At 38.3% G+C, this 16,261-nt stretch overlaps 2 protein-coding genes across 5 annotated transcripts in view; one reads left to right on the top strand and one right to left on the bottom strand.

Annotated features, from left to right (window-relative positions):
• The window catches only part of WASF1 (WASP family member 1), a 92,610-nt gene extending 78,238 nt beyond the window's left edge, over positions 1-14,372 (bottom strand). The window contains exon 1 of one of the 4 annotated variants that reach the window (XM_067702363.1): positions 13,808-14,372. The gene's annotated coding sequence lies outside the window, so the exon portion shown is untranslated. The remainder of the gene's footprint in view (positions 1-13,807) is intronic. The other 3 variants (XM_067702361.1, XM_067702362.1, XM_067702360.1) reach the window with 3 other exon arrangements.
• A 243-nt stretch (positions 14,373-14,615) lies between these two features.
• CDC40 (cell division cycle 40) overlaps positions 14,616-16,261 on the top strand; it is a 55,045-nt gene continuing 53,399 nt past the window's right edge. The window contains exon 1 of the mRNA XM_067702351.1: positions 14,616-15,019. Within this exon, the coding sequence (XP_067558452.1) occupies positions 14,747-15,019 (273 nt within the window). The 5' untranslated portion in view covers positions 14,616-14,746. The remainder of the gene's footprint in view (positions 15,020-16,261) is intronic.

Below are 16,261 nucleotides of genomic sequence, written 5' to 3'. Positions count from 1 at the left end.
CATACATTCTATACATAAATCCATCTATATCCAGATCTTGAACTATCATCTCTAAATTACTGATACAAACAACCCTAACATCCCTGTAAACATTTAGACCTGTGCCGTCTGCCAGACAGCAACACAATAATGTCTCATTAACTCATTTTCAACATATCCAAAATCATATTCATCATCAGTGACTCCCCACTCTCCCCGCAAAGAAAATTTACTCATTCTTTGGACTTCTCTATTTCTAATAACATCACCTAATCACCTAGCATTTGAGGTCATCTTTAAAGCAAAGTACTGGTTTCTTTACAATATCAATTCAGTAAACTTTTGATTGTATGCAAATTGCTGGCAAAATAACTGCATTTTCATCAAAAGGATATGATACAGCCATTTTCATTCAACTCTTTTGATGGTTCACTAATTTGGTACACGATTTTTACTCTGCGCGTGGCTTGAACTCTGGAACCAATCCCCAACACATACCTCCAATTTTGCCACCTAACAAGTTAATCAAAATAATCCCATTTTTCCCCTACATCTAGAGGACACCTGAGTCAGGAGTAAGCATAAGAGATTGGGCAGTTAGATTTTGGCTAGTATTGTGAAAGACTGTAGCTGTCTATGCTTAAACCTTAGTTTCCACCTGATAAAAGTGAGAATTATACCTCCTCACTGGGTTGTTTTGAAGATTACACCATACATAGGCCTAGAACAGTGCCTAACACATAATAGGGGCTCAAAAAATGGTGCTACTGTGATTACTGGTGTCACTATTAAGTCAAGAGCAATACAGCCACATGGGAAGCCATTCTGCTTCTTCAGGGGACTGCTTATAGCACATCTTTATTTTAAATCAATCTATGTCTTAAATTTTAGAACAATTCTAATTTTGATCACTGTATTCTAGTCCACTGTTCTTTTAAACCATTCAAATGTTCCAAAAATTCCAATATTCTGTCAATTTAAACCTCATCTTTCAGCCCACTTTTCATTCCCAGAAGTAACATAAAAATCCTTAGAGAGCGTGATGGTAACCATACTTTTGGTTGCCATGTTCAAAACTGCAGAAATACTTAAGATTTATACCTTAAATAAACACCTGAGGATTCTAGGCAAAGTGGAAGCCATAGTCTGTACACTACATTTATGTACCCTTTTTTAAAAAAATATTATACATATCTCAATTTACTTCATTCAGCTCTCTGCTCCCTTCACTCTCCCTTACAACCCTATTTAAAGTAGTGGCCCCTCCCATTACTTACTATATCTATGCCTTGCTTTATTTTTCTTCATAGAACTTACATCTATTACATAGGTATTTATTACTTATGTATTACACAGGTATTTGTCTATTGCCTATCTCCCCAACCAGAATGTAAGCTCCACATGAACAATGATTTTGTTTTGTTCTCCACTGAATACTCAGTACTTAGCAGAGCCTGGCATTTAATAAGTGCTCAATAAATATCTATTAATGAATGAATGACTGGAGAGGTCAAGACCCTCATGTGATATATAGTCTCATCTGGTTTCTTAGAGTGCAGTTAGAAACAACAAATTAAAGGGGGCAGCTGAGAGAGGCAGCCATATAAACACTGAAAGCTGACAGAGAAAGATAGGGAAAGTTCAAAATTGCAAACACAGTAATGTAGGCCAGCAATGCAGATCATTTGTTATATGGATAAATAATCCTATATCCTTTAATAATCAATATCACTGTATTACAACAAACTGCAATAACAGAAGGTCTTCATAATAAGTCAATTCATCAGTTTAACTGAGCATCTATACAGGTAAGGCTTTGGTAGGAGCTAGGGGAATCTTTATTACTAAGAAAAGGTTAAATTGTATTCCATGCACTTTGTTTAAGGAAGCAAAGTCTCCTTAAATTTTAAAACTTTTAAATTTTTTTTAAAAAGTGAATTTTAAAACTATTTCCATGGAAAGTAATTAAAACACAAATTTTACTTTTAAAAGGAAAAGATATAATTTTTTGGAAAAGACATGTAAATGGAATCTCTCAATTCCCAATGAAGTCAGATGAAGAAATCATTACCACATTTGACAAGTTTAAAAATTAACTTAATTTTTCTTTTTAAGAAAAAATTCATTATTGACCTATAGATCATTAGGCTTGCAACAGCCTATCCTCACCTCTGTTAGAAGTGTGTAAGATTTTTAAAATAGATTAGTGCATTCCTCTGTTTAGCATAATTTCTAACAATACTGGTAAAGTTACACTTAACCCAATACCCATTTCTCTCTTTAAATCATAAGCTATTCAGAAATACTACGTAGTTGAAAACCTTGACAAAGGTCTTTCTCAACTGCAAGATTTATGTATACTAAGTCAGAGCTTCTCAAATGTAAAGGTGCATACCAGTCATCCAGGGATTTTGTTAAAATGATTCAGTAGATTTGGGGTAAGCCTCATATTCTGCATTTCTAAAAAGCTCTCAAGATGATGCTGACACTACTGGTCCACAGATCATACTTCTGAGTATCAAGGCACTAAAGACTATATGACCTCAAAAATTACTAAGTCACTTTGGAGAAGAATATTGAAATAAATGAAAAATCAAAATTCTATCTGATTAAGTCTTACCAAAGTTTTAGAACAACATATCGAATGCATAATTGCAAAGCTAAGTTAAAATTAGCTTTGCTTACTTTTCTTAGTTCTTATCTTCATAAAACCTAACGTGGGCTTCCCTGGTGGCGCAGTGGTTGAGAGTCCACCTGCCGATGCAGGGGACACGGATTCGTGCCCCGGTCCGGGAAGATCCCACATGCCGCGGAGCGGCTAGGCCTGTGAGCCATGGCTGCTGGGCCTGCGCGTCTGGAGCCTGTGCTCCGCAACAGGAGAGGCCACAACAGTGAGAGGCCCGCGTACCTCAAAAAAAAAAAAAAACTTAATGTATTCTATCATAAGTTTAAGAGTATACTATATCAGCTTCCACCAACATATTATTTCCTCAATTAAGTTTTCAAAGTGTACTTGTTACTTAGCTATCTCACTCAGAATCAACTATGACCCCTGTCTCAGAATCAACTATGCCCCCTTTCTCAGAATTATCAATAAATCAAAGTATCTTCTTTCAAAATACTGTACTAAGTAGCCTGGTCTAAAGCTATTTAATTAACAGAGTGCTTTATTACTAAGACTCACAGTTTATATCACAACTGGATATACCTAAACTACCCAACTTTTATATAGTGCTTTATAGTTTACAAATGCCTTCTATTATATTATTTAATCCTCACAACAACTCTTCAAGGTAGTTTTTATCATTTACATTTCATAAATAAGGAAACTTATCAGAAGTAAAATGGTCCAAGAGTACATAATAAGTGAAAGTACTAAGAATTAAATTCAGTCTTCTGATTTAAATACAGTCAATTCCTGATTAATTTCTACGTAACTGCAGGAGGCAATATAGATAACTGAAAATAGCCATTAAAATCAAAACAACAGTTTATTCACGGACAGTTACTACATCATGGCTTGTCATATGACAAGAAAGGAAGCAACCTAAACATCTACCAGTGAGGAATAAGTGAAATAAATTTCGGTTTACCTATACAATGAAATACTATGCAGTTTTTTAAAATACATATGATAACTTTCAGGTTCCACTCCAACATGTAAAGAGCTTGGAAGCCATCACTCTTTCTCTCATAACGAAACAAAAGCTGAACGAACTGAAAACCAATGGACTTTTCTTAGATCCATCAGAGACTGAAGTCACAGGACAAAGTGCCACCCAAGAAACTAGAGAGAACAGTGAATCCAGAGAATATAGATTAGCTAACTGAAGCAGAAGCCACGGGAGCCAGGAATTGGTATGAACACTTAAATGGTAACTTCAACAAGTTGCTGGACACTGACTGTGGACTAGTTTGAAAGTTTAAAACTCCTGTGGGTCTCCTCTAAGGAGGTATGGGCTGCTATACTTTCCTGGGCTTTATGCCCCACAAGGTTATCATAGTGAGGATCAGAGAAAAATCACCTCCTGTTTGGCCAGAGGAGGGGGAAAGTAACCATTCTGATATAAGTCCAGAGATTTCTCCACAACAAAAGCCTATTCAGCAAAGGAAAAGACTTTGCCAGAGCTTTATCCAACTTGGGGAGAAGAAAATTACCCAATTCCTGCCCACTCTAGCCTTACTGACATACCTACAGAAAGAAGAGCGGAAGCTGAGAAGCATTTGTGAAGACTCAGGGGCACAGACCCTGCAAAACACTGATATCTTATCACAGGGTTATAGACCACTTTCCATCCCCTACACCTTACCACCACATGAATAGGGCTCCTACACAATAACAGGGTTATGGCTGAAAAAAAAAATGTAACACTCTAACTCTATTTAAGAAGGTGTTTCTAGGGAAATCCAAAGACAACAAGGGAAAGAAAAACAAGGACACTAAAGGAAATTGAAACCTCTGACACCTACTGCTACAGCAAACAGTAATCACAGCCTAATTCCCAGTCAGATAAATACAAAAAAAAAAAAAAAATTAAAAGTCATGCTAAAAGGAAAGAAAAAGCATAGTCAGAAGAGTGAAAGCAAGCATTAGAACCACACTCAGATATAGCAGAGGTTTTATGATATCAGACTGGGAATTTAAAATCACTATGATTACTAAGGGCTCTAATGGAAAAAGTGGACACCATGCAAAAGCAGATGGATAATGTAAGCAGAGAGATGGAAACTCTAAGAGCCAAGAAATATTAGAAATAAAAAATACTGCAACAGAAATGAAGAATGCCTTTGATAGGATCATCAGTAAACTGGACACAAATGAGAAAAGAATCAGCGCACTTGAAGAAGTATCAACAGAAACTTCCCAAACTAAAATGCAAAGAGAGAAGAGAATGAGAAAACAGAACAGAATATCCCAGAACTGTGGGACAATTAAAGAAGGTGTAACATATGTATAATGGAAATACCAGAAAGAGAAGAGAGTAGAATAAATACTTGAAGTAATAATGCCTGAGAATATTCCAAAATTAATGATAGGAGCCAAACCATAAATCCATGAAGCTTAGACTACACCAAGAATGAAAAACTGCAGAAAACTAAAAGACAAAGAGAAAATACTGAAAAAGCCAGAGGAAAAAACACTTTACGAATAGAGAAACAATGATAAGAATTACACTGACATCTTGTCAGTAACCATGAACAAGAGAGTGGAGTGAAATATTTAAAGTGTTGAAAGAAAAAGCACCAACCTAGAGAAACTACCCTTCAAAGTGAAGAAGTAATGACTTTTTTGGACAAGTGAAAACTGAGGGAATCTGTCACCAGTAGACATGCCTTGAAAGAAAAGATAAAAGAAGTTCAGAGAGAAGGAAAACAACATAGATGAGAAACTTGGATCTACATGAAGAAAGGAAGAGCAACAGAGAATGAATAAATAAATGTAAAATAAAATATTTTTTTCATTTCTCTTTGATTTTAATAGACAACTGTTTTGTTCAAAGTAATAATAGCCACAAAGTATTGGGTAATTATAGTATATGCATAAATTAAATGAATGGCAGCAATGATATAAGGAATGGATGGAGGAATTGGGAATATTCTGGGGTTTGTTTTGTTTTTACTTTTTTTTTTTTTTGGCCATGCAGCAAGGCATGCGGGATCTTAGCTCCCCGACGAGGGAACAGACTCGTGGCCCCTGCAGTGGAAGCGTGGAGTCTTAACCACTAGACCGCCAGGGAAGTCCCTGATATATTCTGTTATAAGATACCTGTGCTACTTGTGAAGCAGCATAATGTTATGTGAAAGTGGACTTCGATGAGTTGTAAATGTACATTGCAAACTCTAGGGCACTAAAAACATTTTAAAAAGAAATATAATTGATATGCAAGGAAAGGAGAGAAAAATGAAACCATATAAAATGCTTAATTAAAGCCAAAGAAGGCTGAAAGAGACAAAAGTATTAAAAAAAGAACAAATGTAATGAATACAAAATAGTTACAAATATGGTAGATAGTTATCCAACTGTATCAATAACCATTTTAAATGTGAATGGTTCAAATACAGCAATTAAAAGAACATCTGAGTGCACTAGAAAAAAAAAAAAAGACCCAACTATATGCTGTCTACAAGAAACCCACTTTAAATATAAAGACACAATTTCAGAGAATGCAGACACTTTTGAGCAGAGGAATATCCCAGGGATAAAGAGGGGCTTTACATAATGATAGGGGTATAAATTCTCCAAGAAGACATAACAATCCTCAATGTATATACCTAACAACAGAGCACCAAAATATGTGAAGCAAAATCTGACAGAACTGCAAGGAGAAATATAGATGGATTCACTATTACAGAGACTTAACACCTCTCTATCAGTAACTGACAGATCCAACAGGCAGAAAATTAATAAGGATAGGGTTGAACTGAACAGAATCATCAGTCAACTGGATCTAATTGACATTTATATAGTACTTCACCCAACAACAAAGAACACACATTCTTCTCAGGCTCACACAGACCATTCACCAAGATAGACCATATTCTGGGCTGTAAAACACCCTCCCCCTAAAAGAACAGACATCATACAACGTATACACTCAGACCACAATGGAATTAAACTAGAAAGTAATACCAGAAAGGTAGCTGGAAAATCCCCAAATATATGAAGACTAAATAACACACTTCTAAATAACATATGGGTCAAAGAAGTCTCAGATAAATTTTTGAATATTGTGAAGTAAGTGAAAATTAAAATACCACTCATCAAAATGTGTGAGATCTATCAAAAGCTTAAAGGGAAATTTATAGCACTGACTGCATATATTAGGAAAGAAGAAAGATCTAAAATCAATCTCAGCTTCCACCCTAGGAAACTAGAGAAAGAAGAGCAGTATAAGCCTAAAGTAATCAGAAGAATTTTTTTAAAAATAGAGCAGAAATCAATGAAATTGAAAATCAACAGAGAAAACCAATGAAACAAAAAAGGGTCCTTTGAAAATATCAACAAAATTGATAGATTTCTAGCCATGTATTATGGTGTATCACACAAAGCTTTTATTTTGGTTTTCAAAATAAATGAGTGCTAGTTTTCTTCTCCAACTAAAATATAAAATGCTTCTCATATTCCTCCCATTTTGCTTAACCTTTCCACAATTCTCTGGCTTTATATAGAGCACATTTATGTTACAAAAATTTACCAAAAAACAAGCAAACAAAACCCAGATATAAGACAACATACGTCTTATCAAAGAATGGAAAACAAAAAAGCTTACTTTTGTAGCATAACATGAAAACATAACAGACTTCACATTTCTCAGTAGAGGATCAAATGAGTTAATCCATTCCCTGACACACAAGCTTTTTCTTTCTCTTTTTCTTTTCAAATGAGTTAGTCATTATAGAAAGGCTAACTTTTTAGAGTAGACCTGAGTAACTGTTACTCAACGGAAAAGAATGCCAGGAAGTTTTACCATTGCAAAACATACCCCAAATAAAGCACTGCTGCCATCATCATCCAACAGGTGTCATCACACCCAACACCCACCTCCTTAGAATCACTTTAGAATCATTAATTTAAGGAGTGGTGGCTTGGCAGCATATGGTTATAGGAAAAAATGGGACTTTGAAATCTCTATTCAAGTTCCACCTCTACCACTTTTATTACCGTTGTGACCTTGTACAAGTTACTTAATCTAGGACTCAATTAGTTGGTTGCCAAGCACCAAAAATATCATTCCAACTAGTTTGTGTAACAAAGGACAACTTATAACAAAGATACTAGGGTGCCTCTTGCAACCCAATCTCAGGACCATGGACAAAGTCACTTGAACACAGCCAAGACTCTGTATCTGCTTCTCTTCTTGTTCTTTCTTCAAGATGCCCCTGCTTATCTACTTCACAGGGCAAGAAACAAGGCCATTAACAGTTTCTCAGTTTTGTGTTTTATAGCTTCAGCCACTGGAGAGAAAACAAATTATTCCACCCTCTGGGCACTTAGGACCCAGGAAAAATTGAGTAGCCTGGCTCAGTGCGGGCGTCTAGAACTGGACCAATAAACTACAGAAATGGGCAGAACTGTGATTGGCCTCCCTGGCCCCCTCTAAGCCAGAGCGATCTTTTTAAAGGACAGAACTGATTCAGGATTAACCTGGTTAAAATTCCTCATGGCCTTCCCCAATACACTTAAAGTAGAAATCCATACCTCTCACTGAGCCAGAGCTAATGCGCCTTGCCTGGTCTGCCTCCCGTTTACCTCCAAAAGCCCTCCTGCCCACTACACAGCTCAGCTTCATCTACTCTGGCCTTTCTTTAGTCCCTTGAACCTGCCAAGTTCTTTCCCATCTCAAAAATTGTTTTCCACGCATTCTTTACCTTCTATTCTTTTTTCACATAGGTAATGTCCACCAATCTTTCCTCAAAGAAGCTGTCCCTGATTTCCAAGGTAAACTAGGTTACCTGTTCTTGTCCTTTAGAGCGCTCATCACAATTTCTAATGATAAATGTGTGCCTTTCTCTAGTATCAGTCTCTTACCGTGCTGCTTAAGAGAATCAAGACCTCTATTTTACTCTCTTTTCTGTATCTATCTAGCACCTAGTTGGCCCTCATTAATTATGTGCTGAATGAATAATTGGCTTAGCATGGGACAATCACCACTAGATTATGCAAATGCAGATGAAGGAGAGGTAGCAGGCAGGCAGAATTACTATTATCAAGTTATTAAAATGGCTGCTTCAGCAGTAAAGGGAAGAGAGTGGTGCCCAGGGAACCTGTGCTCCTGCTGAGCAGGATGAACTTGTTTAATTCAGTTAACCCCCTTCTTCCATAAAATCCTCATAAGACTATGATATCAAATAAGTAAGACAATAAATATAACAGTACCTATACAGTAGCTGGCACGCGGAGCAAGCATGCAATGGTACTTCTTTTCCTCTTAGGAGACCACGTTACCCTGTTACCTGTTATTCTTGAATATTATTAACCTCCAAATAAGAAGTTAATTAAAAACCTACAAAATACTCCAGTGTATATGACAAACACAGCTGTGTTTCATAACCCCTTTTCTCACAGCATCTTGATCTTACCACCTTCCTAAGAGATTTACCTGCTCTTCCGTTGTAATTATATCAGCTCAAACATCCATTTAGCTTAAAGAACAAGTACTAGAAACACAAAAATGAATGAGGGCAAAACAAAACAACCAACCAAAACAACAACAACAAAACTGCCCTGTCCTCAAGGAGGACTTTCTCCCTGTCTCCCTCTGCCTCCAACCACCCCATCACCGTACTCTTGCCCGGCCAAAAGATCCACAGCACCCAAGGCAAGGCTGCCAGATTTAGCAAATAAAAATACAGGATACCCCGTACATTATCTGACAACCCTATTCTCAGGTCATATTCCAACTCTTTACCTTCATACACTCACTCCACAACTTTAGTTACAATATTTTTGCCTTCTAAAACAATTTCTCTGGAGATATCTTAATTCTGTTTCTTGGTGGTGCTGGGAGTTTAAAAAAAGAATAAAAACAAAAGCAAACAAAACAGCAACCGTAACAACAACAAAAATTCCTTTAAAAACCTAAAAAGTCTTGCTCCCACGAATAGGCATGTGAGAAAAAGAGTAAGACTATAATCTTTCCAGAGGTAGATCCAGAAAGGAGAAATTTTCTGACAGGAAGTATATAAGCAGTCACATTAGAAAGGGAAAATGAACTCTCAGAAAAAAGGGTTACACTTAGCTTCAAAACGCCTTTGAATTTTATTTGTAACCAGAAGGAACCTCAGAGATCATCTACTTCAACCTTCTCAATTTATAAATGAGAAAACCAAAGACCTTAAGAGGTAAAATGACTTGTCCAACGTTACAAAACAGATCTTAGCTCCTTCCAATTTCTCATTCTCTGACCTCTTGCCCCAGATGATGTAAGGTTGCACCACTCACTGAACTGAGGAAAATCTTCCTCTTCATGTCCAGTGGGTGTCAGAGGACAAGTTCCTAATAACGTTGTTATGTCTAGCACAAGAGAAACGTATTCCTAGCATTTCAAGGTAGATTCTGAATTGATTTTCCCACAGAAAGATTGTTGTACACATTATTTTCAATATAGGTATAGGTATTATACCTATAGGTATTTTCAATGTAATAGGTATTTTCAATATAGTATTTATATTAACTAATAATACAATTTTACAACTCTCTAATAGTATTAGTCTACTCTTAAAATTCAAGTATATTATAGGTTAAATTTGGTGAGTTGTCTGCAAATCTAACCAAGCATACTGTTTCTGAGAACGTAAGTTCCAAGTTCTAAACCATTTTACAAGTTTTAAAATATAATTAATCCTATTGTAAGTTAGGAACTACCACTACACAAAGATTCAAAATTATAAACTGAATATGATAAACTAAAAACACAAGATTCTTCATTTTATAAAAATCTCCACCCTAGAGGTCACTTATTCTTAAAATTAGGTACTCAGGCACATTTAGCACAGGATATACTCTACATACACATTTTTATTAATATTTTACTGGAAAAATGAAAAGTCAAAAAGAATCAAACATATATCTATACTCATCTAATTTAGGGAAAAAAACCTTTAATGTACATTTTCATGAAGTGACCTGTAAGAAATAAGGAGAAAATTATTATCATTTCATAAACGAAAGGTTGACAATGTATGCATTATACAGTATTTAGTGCTAGTTCAAAAAATGTGTGGCTAAAGGAATTATGCCTGAACAGGTAAATGAAGTTCAAAGAACTTCCAAATACATTTTTTTTCTTTTCTCTTGAGATAAAGCTATAAGCTTTATGAATTAAAAATTTATTTGATAGATCTTTTAAAAAATGTCTATATGGTACATTAAATCAATGGATAGTCTTCATTCATTCATTTTATTTGTCCAATAAAAAATTAAACCTATACTATTTGCTAAACACTATGCTAGCAATTTCAGATTTATGACAATAAGCACTGGGTCAGTTCCTGTCCTCAAGAAGCTTAGAAAAACCTTGAGTAAACTGTACTTATCCAAGTAATAATGACAGCTAAATTTTAGTTGGTCATTTAAGAAAACATTAAAAATGTCATCAAATTAATTCTCAAAAATAGAAGCTATACAATAGTAACTTTAAAGACATTTGAATAGTCTTATTTATATGAAGTTTACCCACAAAGTAACTAAAAGCACTGTTTTGGTAAAAGTAATAATAATATATTTTAATAGTTTTTGCTATGAAAATTAACAGTTAATCCCACGATAACAAAATCAAAAGCTACTAGCTACTGTGATAATGAAAATCAAGCACTTGGAAATACCTTAAATTATTCTGACAATAAAGCAAAATGTATAATTAAATATAGTATTATATTTATACACCGTCTCTGAATATATAAATGGTTATTTACAAACCTGAATAATAAACAAAGTAGCTCCATATCACACCTCACAAATGATCAACGTATTTTCAATGTATTACAAAGTCAATGTATTATATTACACTACAAAAATCAATGTATTACAAATTCAAAATGTATTTTGAATTGTGTCATCTGCAAATTTTTCAATGAAAAAGGCCTTAATATTTTCTGGAGATTTTCTTTTTCACAAACTTAATTCAATATTCTACTTGTTTACTACCAAGTCATATAACTTTTTCATGAATATTAACTATACCTATATTTACAACTACATATATGTATTAACTATAATACCTATTAAATTTTCAATTATTAAAAACTTGATAGATGAGAAACATTCTTCAATTTACAGCCATATGTCTCCAAAGCAAAATTCAATGTAAATCATCCATTCTAACATGCCACAGAAATTCCTAATGACATTTTTCACTGTATTTTACACTGAAATATTTTCATCGTTCATTAGCTAAAATATTTAAATTTTCTTTGAAAGCGTCATGAAAACATATTTACTTAATTTATACATACTACTTAGTGGCATAAATGGGTTTATTTCCATTTACATATAAAGAAACCAAGACAAGGTGTCCATTTTGTAAACTGCAAGGTCATTTCCTAACAAGCAACTGATGCTACACCATCAAGTTATATTATATGTGCGCCACTTCCAAGTGCCATAAAACAATTACTGTATCTTAAAACAACTGCCTCTGCAATGTCTATGTGCAATTCCGTTTTACCAAGAGGGTTATGGCAACAATCTTAAACAAGAAAAGCTGGAAAGGGAGGATCACAAAAAGAAAAATAAAACACTTATTTTTGGTCGTGAATCGTTTATTTTTAAATAGTGGGATGTAAACAGTTTTTAACATAATAAATAACCAACAGTTGTTTCTTCCATGTTCAAAAAATATTTCATTTTTCAAGTAGATCGTGCAAAATTGTAGCCTACCCATCCTTGTAGACAGAAGTTGGAAAAATGAGAAATTCTATAACAAGTAATTAAATACATGATATTGCAAAGAAAAGAACTGAATAAAAAGTAAAATTTAGATAAATTTAGGAAATGTTATGGCAGTTAAAACCCCATCTTAAATATTAAGTGCTTCCTTTCTTTCAACCGAAGGCTAGAACTGGCAATCAAATATTCCGCTACTGAAAAACAAATACAAAACTTCCCTTATTCAAAACTTGAGAAATTTTATATCAAATATTGGACATTAAAAAATACACTTTTCCTAACAGAAACTTAGAGCATAAGGGAAAAAACTGTTCCTGAGAGTTCAAAGACTGAGACTGAATCTGTAATTATGATACAGTGCTACCAACAATTAGGAAAATGAAAGTTATCTCCTATACAAATTAAATTTAAAACATTAGACGGGTTGAATAACCAATAAATCAATTACATCAATTACCGGACAGGAATAAGACTTAGCTAATACATGGATCTAACACCGACAACAAAAAAACAAAACAAAAAACCTATATATAATCCTAGGCACACTTTACATAGAAAAGGACAGAATTAGACTGAGTCGTATTCAAGTATCTAGTCTATCTGGGGATTAGTTAATTAATCGGCTATAGGACAGGTTATGAATGTTCATGTCAGATGTGCTTTCTTTTCACCATTATTCCAGTTCATCATCCGCAAGTGCAAGAGAAGGCGTCAGAGTACCGAAGCTAGGGGGCATGCTACAGCAAGGGGAAAAGAAAAATGGGAAAGGTGCAATGGATGCTGCAGAGTTGAATAATTATCCGGGTGGCACAATGGGCGAGTCCTGCTGACATCGGAGCTGGGTGAGCAGCTCCCTAACTCTGCTCAAGGCACCCCCCTCCCCATAGCAGGCATCGGAGGCTAGAACCGCGCTTGGCCTCCTCTTCTAGCGAAGAAAGAGATCCCCGCACTCGCTTTACCGTTGTCTCTTTAGACACAGACGCGCGGCGCAAAAACGCAAACGCACCAGCTGGCTTTACAGAGCCTCGGGCACGTATCTCGAGCGGGGCTTCTCCGGCACCGGGTGCCGCAGCCTCCCCCAGAGCGAGGAGGAACAGGGGCAGGCCGCGGGGGCAGGGGCTCTCAGGCGGTGGCACCTAAGTAAGACCCGCAGTCTCCCCGCCTACAGCAGCCTCGGGGCGGTCCCCGCAACCGAGCCCCAGGTGCGCCCGCCGGCCGCCGTGTCCCTGGGTACCCAGCCGGGCCGGCGGTCTGGCTGCCGAAGCTCTGGAAACCCGCGAATGGGGGTGGGGGCCGTCGCGGGGTAGGCGCGCCCATCCTCGCAACCTTTGCTGGGTTAGTGCTCCACGCACACCTCTCCGTTCTGGCCAGTGAGGAAGAGTTCCTCTCCTGGCACCCTGTCCCCCCAAAAAAAACAATTCCTAAGAGACTCGCGCTCACCGAGGAATCTTGAGGGGCTCTAGCCTTACCCCTTCTTCATGCTTCGGCGGTGGCCGCCGGTCCCTCTCAGCTCCAGGGACTCCACCTAGAGCCTCCAGGATTGTCAGGCTTCCCGGTGGAACCCGCTGTGGGCAGTGGCCGAGGTACCGGGCCACAAGGAACGCCGCCTGCGACGACCGCCGGTCACCGGACCCACCGTGTGCTCGACGCGCGAGCGAACAACACCGCGAGCCGCCGCCGCCGCCCCCCAGCTGCCCCCTCCCAGCGCGCGACTCTCCACAACCGGGCTCGAAGACCCGCGCCTGAAGCAGGGGGAACCGCAGGACTCTCGCCACCTAATCCCCCATCTTTCCCAAAAGGAGCTATTCCCCGCCAGTCAAGGTCTTCCCACTTATGATTCTCACTTTCCTCTTCAGCTCCCAGTGCCCAGGTGCATCTGTGGTGGGAAACTCAGCCCCCACCCACTCACCCATCAGTGGGGGAAATGAATATCTCTCTTCCCCCCCCCCTTTCCTGAGGCTTTATGGTATTGCCCAATCCTCAGTTTGGGGGAGGGGGACGGAGAGAACAGTGCTCGGCCAGGGAATGAGGAAAGATGATAGCCAATTGAATGAACCTACCATTCAGGGGCGGGGTCAAAGAGGGGCCTGCCCACCCCGCCCCGCCCCCTTGACCTAAACTACAGTTCCCATCGTGCCTCTCCCACTTCCCGCCGCGCGGCACGCCGGAAGCGTAGCACTTCGAGGCCTCAAGGCATTTCGGAACTCGTAGTCTTTAATCTAGCCGCAAAGGTCCCGAAAGTTATAAGCTATTATAATTCTATTTCCCTAAGTAAATGTTTCAAACTTCCAAGTCCTGTTGTTCTTATTCTAATACTAATTAATCTACTGTAATGATTGTTTTAAAATATAAACGATTTCGTAGGAAAGGAGCTAAATAATGTGTGTCATGGCAATCTGTCAGGACCTGAAGCTACTCCTTCTTCCGCTAGGGCCTGGTCTCCGCAGAGTGTCTGTTGCCGTCATGTCGGCTGCGATCGAATCTCTGGCTGCTTCGTATGGTTCGGGTTCAGGGTCCGAATCGGACTCGGACAGTGAGGGTGGACGGTGTTCGCTGCCAGCCGCGGACTCCCTTATGCACTTGACTAAATCGTCTTCAGATAAGTCCTCTCTGGCAGTGGCGGTGGACTCCGCTCCGGAGGTGGCAGTTAAGGTAAGCGTTTTGGCTACTATTGCGGGGCTGGAATTGTCGGTTTCTGCTCCAGAATCCGACAGTAACTTGTTAGGCCCCGGGTCACCTCGTCCTCAGTCCTGAAAGGTAAGTGGCTAACGCTTGGATCTCTTCTTCTCCCTACATGCATCCTCCTTGGGAGAAGCTGGGAACTGGAAGTTCAGGACCGCCCTGCACTCCCTGCTCTCGCCTCCCACCTTCAGAAAGCAAGCGGGAAGAGGGGGTGAAATTTGAATTTATGGATTAGGATGTGGCCTGGATGGAGTAGGTGTAACAACATAAACAAAGGTAAATAAGGACTTCCCAAACTAGAGTATGTGCCCACACTTGAAGTGAGCTGTGGCCTGGCTTTGTTTTGTTTTTGACGTCAGAACTAAATTCTGATCCCGGCTCCACCACTTGTTTGAACTTGGGCAAGTTGTACAACGTCCTCAGTTTCCTCACCTGTACAATGGAGATATAATTTTAAAAGGACCTATCTATATGAGAGGACTATTGTGACGATTAAATGAAATGATAAAAATAAAGCTTGCAGCAGAGATCCTGGTATCTAATAAAAGTGCATATATAAGTCAAGACAGTGAGAAAAGGCCTTAGATTTAAGAAACAGTGTGCATGATCCCAATTGAGGAAAGTGACAGACGGAGAAATTGAGTTATATAGTTCCTTTAACAAATATTTATTGAACACATGTTACTTGCCAGGAACTGTTCTAAGGGCTGAAGACACAGAGGCAAACAAGCCAGACATCTTTGACATCATGATTGCGTACATTTTAGTGGAAGAGGCAGCCAATAAAATATGAGCAAATAAAGTGGTTACAGATTGGATTGAGTACTGTAAAGGAAAAAGAATTCCGTGAAATAGAGTTCAGTGATGAAGAATAAGCTAGGAGTATGACTTCTGTAGATTGGTCAGGGAAGTCCTCTTGCAAAAGCAGCTTTGAGGAACAGGAAAAAGCCAGCCAAGTGCACGATAAGGCAAGAGTTTCCCAGCAAAAGGAGACAGCAAGCCTTGAGATGGCAAAGAGCTTAGTGTGTTTGAAGAACTGAGGAAAGGTCTGTGTGTCTAGAGCTGGAGAAGAGCATCCACCAGTTGGTAGTAGAGGCCCAGTAGAGCCCAGTGGGGGTGATCAGGAGCTGAAGATGTGGTGACGGGAGGCAGTGTGCAAAAACTCCTTTGTATTTAAGATGTTTCCCAGTCTAGTGATAGTGATATACCTGA

The sequence above is a fragment of the Pseudorca crassidens genome, chromosome 13 (genome assembly GCF_039906515.1).
Source record: "Pseudorca crassidens isolate mPseCra1 chromosome 13, mPseCra1.hap1, whole genome shotgun sequence".
Taxonomy (NCBI): domain Eukaryota; kingdom Metazoa; phylum Chordata; class Mammalia; order Artiodactyla; family Delphinidae; genus Pseudorca; species Pseudorca crassidens.
Note: the sequence above shows the minus strand (reverse complement) of the source record. Positions and strands in the feature narration are given on the sequence as shown.